The 6,711-nt window shown below is 41.9% G+C and overlaps 1 protein-coding gene across 1 annotated transcript in view; it reads left to right on the top strand.

The window, feature by feature from the left end:
- Window positions 1-5,830, top strand: part of LOC115464295 (probable tubulin polyglutamylase TTLL2) — a 55,370-nt gene extending 49,540 nt beyond the window's left edge. The window contains exon 2 of the mRNA XM_030194688.1: window positions 3,957-5,830. Within this exon, the coding sequence (XP_030050548.1) occupies window positions 3,977-5,830 (1,854 nt within the window). The 5' untranslated portion in view covers window positions 3,957-3,976. The remainder of the gene's footprint in view (window positions 1-3,956) is intronic.
- The last annotated feature ends 881 nt before the right edge of the window (window positions 5,831-6,711 follow it).

A 6,711-nucleotide genomic window follows, 5' to 3' on the forward strand; every position in this document is an offset into this window, starting at 1 on the left:
TTTGTAATATGTAGAAGGCAGAAGTAGTTTTTGCCTGATTTTGTGATCTACTTTGGCTTTTTCGCTGATGCTGTTCTCATCAGTCAGTCACCAAGTCAGAGATTTTGCTTATTGTAACAGTTGTTAGATTTCACGGTTTATTGTTAGTTCAACAAAAATTAAAGTTCCAAATAAAAATAAGAGAAGTTACATAGAGGTTGCTTGATAGGAACGTAAAGGGCATCATATGCAATTTTTAAAATAGTGGACAAAAGTAAGGCGTTTTTGTTTATATGTCACTTAAGGGGTTATTTTATAATTGCCGGCGTGCCACTCTGAAGTATGCTGAATTTTTTAAAGTGAAAGTATGTACACATGTCTCTGCTCACTGCAGGAAAAGTAGGTAAAAGTGGCAGAATAGCCTAATGGTTAGACCAGCAGGGTGAGAAGCAGGTAAGCCAACTTTTAAATCCCACAGACACTCCTTTAAACTTTGGGTAAAGTCACTTAGGGGTCCTTTTAATAAGGTGTACTAATGGATTTAGCACAAGCTAACAAATTAGTGTGTGCTAGGTGTCATGCAGCCCTCACCTTACTTTCTAATTCTTCCTACTTCCTTACTCATCTATATGTTACAACTTTGCCTTACCCTTCACTAACAATTATAATGTTCTAGTACATATTGTGTTGTCATTGCAAGTAGTATACCATGCCATACTTTGTATTGTTTTTGAATATTTTTACTGCTCTAATTGCCTCCTGCTCATGTTTGATCTATTCTTACTGTACACCGCCTTGAGTGAATTCCTTCAAAAAGGCAGTAAATAAATCCTAATAAATAAATAAAATAAATAAATAAATAGGTATATAATAGGCTGCACGACCTTTAGTGCGTGCCAGGGACAGACTGACCATACGGGCAACCAGGCACTGCCCAAGGGCCCAGAGGCATACCCCACCCCACCCCCACAAACTACAGCCTCTCCAGTCCTGCCTTAAAGGGCGCTGGGGTCTAGTGGTCTCTTCGGGGGGCAGGAAAGATTTCCCACTCTTTCCTGCCCACTGCTGTTGTTTTGCCTGGCGCAGCTGCATTTTCAAAATGGCTGCTGGGACGTCCCTGTGGCAGTCTCATGAGACCGCCGAGATCCGCGAGACTACTGCAAGAAGTCTCAGCAGCCATTTTGAAAACATGGTGGCATTGGGCTGAGCAGTGGCAGTGAGCAGGAAAGAACGGGGATCTTTCTTGTTCCCGAAGAGGCCACTAGCCCACCAGGGTCATTCACAGTAGGACTGGGGAGGGTGCACTAGTGTGCGGGGTGGGGTGGGGGGGTGGCAGTGTGTGGATGGTGGGGCACTGGCAGTGCCCGGGAGGGGGTCCCAATGACCCTTACTGCCCATGGGCCCAGACCACTGTCAGTCCACCCCTAGTGCATGCTAATCTTTAGTTCACCTTAGTAAAAGGACCGCTTAATCTTTCATTGCTTGAAGTGTGCACTAACGTTTTAGGGACAAGAAAATACTCAATCACCTTGAATTATGACTAAAAAAGCATGAGTTAAAATCTAATGAGTCAATATTCAGCCCACAGCAGTCAGTGGTTTTAAAGCCACCAAGAGCCATAGGCAAAATGAGACCCAGATATTTAATGTCGAGCCATGTCTGGGCACCGGCATTGAATATACGGGATCGTCAGCTGACTTGTAAGTTGTGCAGGTGCCAACCAAGATTCAAAGCCAACACCTAATAGGACTGCTTTGATAAGTATGTGGGCACTGGTACTGAATATGGCCGGAGACTACATATCTTCCAGCTGCATTCTAATTCCACCCTCAGACAACCCCAGTATAGCTGGATGCCCCCAGCTGACTGCAATTTAACTATGCAGAAATCTCTCCTGGCTGGTTACATCTTTCTAAGCTCTAAATAACTGTGCATGCATGCTTTGTGGTTTAGGAATTCCTTTTTTAAAAGCTACTTTTGCAGGTAAATTGCACTCAGTATTCATTACATGCGATTTTAGAAGTGTGTGTAAAAGCAGTTTACTGATAGAGCTAGCGTGCATATCATAAAGTTGTGAGTTAAATTATTCCACACAGCCCTATGATCATTTGTTCCCAGTGACTGCACTCAGATTCCTAATGCTATTGCATAAATGAGAGATAACAGTTATGTGGAGAGTAATTTTACAAAAGGCTGCCTATGTGTGAAGGCCAAACAGGCACCCAGGTGCTTAAGTGTCTTTATAAAATACTAGGGCAAAAGCAGTAGAACCACAGACATTTTATTCCTGTTTGGGAACAGGTATAAATGTTTGCTTATACAGTATTCCTGTGGTGCTCAAAGTTGCACGCTCAAATTGGGGACCATGCTCAAGTTGCGTGCGCAACTTAATTGAGTGACGAGGCATTATCTAGCAATAATTGGGCACTAATACCCAATTATTGCAGTTTATTGGCTCCAATTAGGATTTGCAAGTGCATCTTGCAAGGTGCTGTTCTATAAAGATCCACTTGCAAATTTTACAATGTGCAACTCAAAAGGGGATGCAGCCATGAGAGGGGTATGGGCTGGGGTGTGCTGGTAAATTTTTAACAACAGGCTCTTTCTCCGGACGTAGCCAGCTCTGCAGTTGGAAGGGCCAGGGGTGGCCGGGGGGGGGGGGGGGGGAGCAACACTTGCCTCTCTCTCCTCCATCCCTTCGTGCGGGCACGCTAGGCATACCTTTGCTGGCAGCCAATACATGGACTGCCACCACTCCCAACGTCTTGCTCTGAGCAGCATGCTGGAACTTCTCTCACATGCTCGAGAAGTCCCAGCCTGCTGCCCAGAGCTGGAAACAAGGCGTGGGGAGCAGCAGTAGTCTATTTACTTGGCTGGCGGGGCTCAGCAACCCCACCAGCAAAATAAAAGATAATTCAGCAGGGGGCCAAAGCCCACATTTTGGGAGCCAGTTGTTAAAGTAGCCATGGAGGGCCCTACTTTAACAACCGGCTCCCAAAATTCTTAAAAACTTAACAACCGGCTCTTGCGAGCCTGTGAGAGCCTGCTCCAGTACACCACTGGGTATGGGTGGGTCAGAGCAAGTTAACCAGCGGGAACAGCCACTGTCTGGTTAACTCATGTCTTGCTGGATAACCGGTCATTTTCAGTGGCATTTAACTGGTTATCGCTGCTGAAAATGCCCAGGTTAGTCCTGAAAATAAAAGCTGGCAATGTTGGGGGTGTTCCGGGGCCTGACCGGTTAAGTCCCGATATTCGGAACTTAACTTGCCAGACTTAGCAGCCAAATAAGGCCACATAAAAAGCAGGCCTATCTTTGCCCACTAAGTTATGTCCGGCTAAGTCTAAATTTTGACTTAACTGGTCATGTGCTGGCATTGAAACAACCCGGCTATGCAATGCCGGTTGCCAGAAACTGCCTGGTATTAAATATCCGGGTTGAAACCTGGCAGTCAAAGTGCTGCTCACTGCCGGCTAAATATCAGGCAGCAGGTTTCAGATGGTATAAATCCTCACACCTAAAGTTTGGCTCAGAAATCAGTGCGCAACTTGGAGCATGGTTTATAGAATAGCGCTCCATGCAGATATTTTGCAGCACCATATGCTAAATCTATTCCTATGTGCATTTGCGTGTTTTACAAATATCACATTTAAGGTGTGACTTCACTCACACTTCATCCAAACTCTATACACACCAACATGTGGGTTGCATAAAGTAGGGTCAGCCTTCTTGCCACTGTTCATACATGCATAGTTTTATAAAAACTTTATAAAAAAAAACCATTTTACATGCATAAAAAGATCTTTACAAGTGAAAAATCTTTTATTAAATTTCCCTCAACAAGCAATGGCTATGTTTTATACCTATATAGTGTTGTTGGTCATGCAGAATCATCTGATCATTGTGACCAGTGGCTACTATGAGGAAGAACTTCAACTTATGTAGTTATTCTTGTTTCTCTCTCATTTTTTTACAGTACACTGGAAAAGCTATACCATGGCAACTTGGATTTCCGAAGAAAAAATTATGAGGCCTCTTGTGTTCCGTCTCCAGGACAGTACTCCTGACGTGGTACGGGAGGTTCTGTTGGAACGAGGCTGGATAGAATTTGATAATCAAGAAAAGGCAGAATGGAATTTGTATTGGGGCTCTTCCTTTCAGACTTCTGCCTATGACAGCATCAAACCATGGCAGCGGTTGAACCATCACCCGGGCACAGTCAGAATTTTGAGGAAAGACAGTCTGGCAAGACATTTGAAACGCATGAAAGCAGTTTATGGCATGTCTCATTATGAGTTTAGTCCAGTGGCATTCATTCTCCCTAATGATTACATTAAGTTTCTGGCAGAATATACCCAGGAGACTATCTTACATGGCAGAAGGAGAAGCTATTGGATTTGTAAGCCTATTGATTTATCTCGTGGGAGAGGCATATTCATTTTTCATGACATTAAAGACTTGACTTATCAGTCAGCTGTCATTGTACAGAAGTACATTACAAACCCTTTGCTGATATCTGGGTACAAATTTGATCTGCGCATCTATGTCTGTGTGGTCTGTTTTTGCCCTCTGACAGTGTATGTGTATCAGGAAGGTTTGGTGAGGTTTGCAACAGAAAAATTTGATCTTGATTCACTAGATAATATTTATGCCCACCTGACCAACACAAGTATCAATAAATATGGTGTATCGTATAGTAAAGGTAAAGAGAGGGTTGGATGTGGGTGCAAATGGACACTTAGTCAGTTTCGATCCTATTTGTATAGCCTTGATATAGACAATGTGCTGCTATGGCAGAGAATCCACAACATTGTGATAATGACATTACTGGCTATTGCCTCACAAGTTCCACCTACTCCTAACTGTTTTGAGCTCTTTGGTTTTGATATTCTCATAGATGACACTTTGAAACCATGGCTTTTAGAAGTGAACTACGGCCCAGCATTGTCATTAGATTGTTCCAGTGATGTAACAGTGAAGAAAAGCCTTATCCATGACATTGTTGAGCTTCTAAACTACAAGGAAACTGATGGCTTGGGGCCCAATGGTGATGGCGAGAAAATGGCCAATCAGACTTCATCTTTAAGCTGCCATTCTGCAGGGACATTAAAGAGATGTGACTATGGACAGTTGCCACCTTCCAAAACAACAGAGAAATTCACTGATGTTTTACGAAATGCTCCAGTTCATCAACCAAAAGATACTTCTTTCAACAATCCCACTGGTGCTCTACATCGATTCAGAGAGAACAACCAAAGCCCTTCTTTCATTGGTCATGCAAGAGGCAACAATGGTAGAACTGCAAACCTCCCCTGGAAAGGCAGTGCAAAGAAACCAGAGGCTGCCCAGAATAATCTCACCTGTCAGCAGAATTTTGAGCATACTTCTGTAGAACAGTCTTTGAATTCGCTTGACAAATGTTCGTTAAACAAGAAGATAGAGATAAGTAGTAAAGTGACCAGAACCTATCCTAAAAAAACAATAACATCAAAGCTTCGGGAGAAGATCAATTTACCCCAGAATTCACCACAGTCAAAATTTGTGTCAAGAAATGGAGAGGTGTTAACTCCTTTAAAACCTAGAAACTTACAAGCTACCTTTTGTCTGCCATCAATTGAATTCCCTAAACAAAAGCTGACTTTTCCTCTTTATTTTGTCTCACATATAAACGGGAAACCCTTTCGTCAAATAGGTGATTTTGTCCTTATATTTCCCTTTAATGAAGCTACACTTGCTGGATCTAGAAATGGGATAAATGTAAAAAGAATAATACAAGAAATAAACAAGCTAATGAACAGACTGATATCAATAGAACAGCAAAAGGTGAAGAGAAAAAAAGATGATGGTTAGCTTTTAGATTATTTATGTAAATATTTACTAATTAATACTGTTATATATTATTATTTACTACTTTGGACAGCATTGTTCCATTTCAAGTGTTAGAGAAGCTGCCAAATTCAATAACACTCCATTTAACTGTTTTTTAATCAAGTGGCTAAGAAAATATCCAACAATGTGATTTGATTTTTCATGAAAATACTTTGATTCACATCATTTGGCCTGAGCCAATAGCAAGAAAGATTTAACAGCTCCTGATGACATGGTTATGTAATGGTTTTCCTGTTATAAAATTAATGTGTACACAGGAAGGACAATTTTCCAAGGGGGTTAGCTGGATAATTAAATAGTTACTTGGTTGAGTTCTCTGAGTGAAAATTGTCACCCCTATCAATGTTCCCTTTAAGTTTTCTTTGTGGGAAAGGACTGGGTTGACATGAGCAAAACTTTTCCATTACATTACAGTGTGAGCACGTCTTACAGATATGAACACAGACATGGACACACGCACACACACATACATAAATACTTGCAGGGAAGTTGGAAAGAATTCCATGAGCCATGCTCTGCATGCTTTCCCTATTTGTTCACATGTTTATATTTACTCTGAATTTTACTTTAGAAGGAACATTGCTCTCCCTCACAAACACCATGCTTAATTAAAAAAAAAAAAGACAGTAGGAGCATTTTTAAACACAGCCAGGAAGGACCCCTTCACTGTCTACCAGCTGCCTCTGTTACTGATGGTTGTAACAGCATGGCTGCCAGACCTCTCACAAATGTGGCAGACTCACACACAGATTGCAGGTAAAATTCAAAAGTGCTTTATTTATGTACACAAAAGGAATTGTAGTCAGCTCTGTTACTTCACAGGCTTAGTCCTTTTAAGTAAG

The sequence above is a fragment of the Microcaecilia unicolor genome, chromosome 3, assembly GCF_901765095.1.
Source record: "Microcaecilia unicolor chromosome 3, aMicUni1.1, whole genome shotgun sequence".
Lineage (NCBI taxonomy): Eukaryota > Metazoa > Chordata > Amphibia > Gymnophiona > Siphonopidae > Microcaecilia > Microcaecilia unicolor.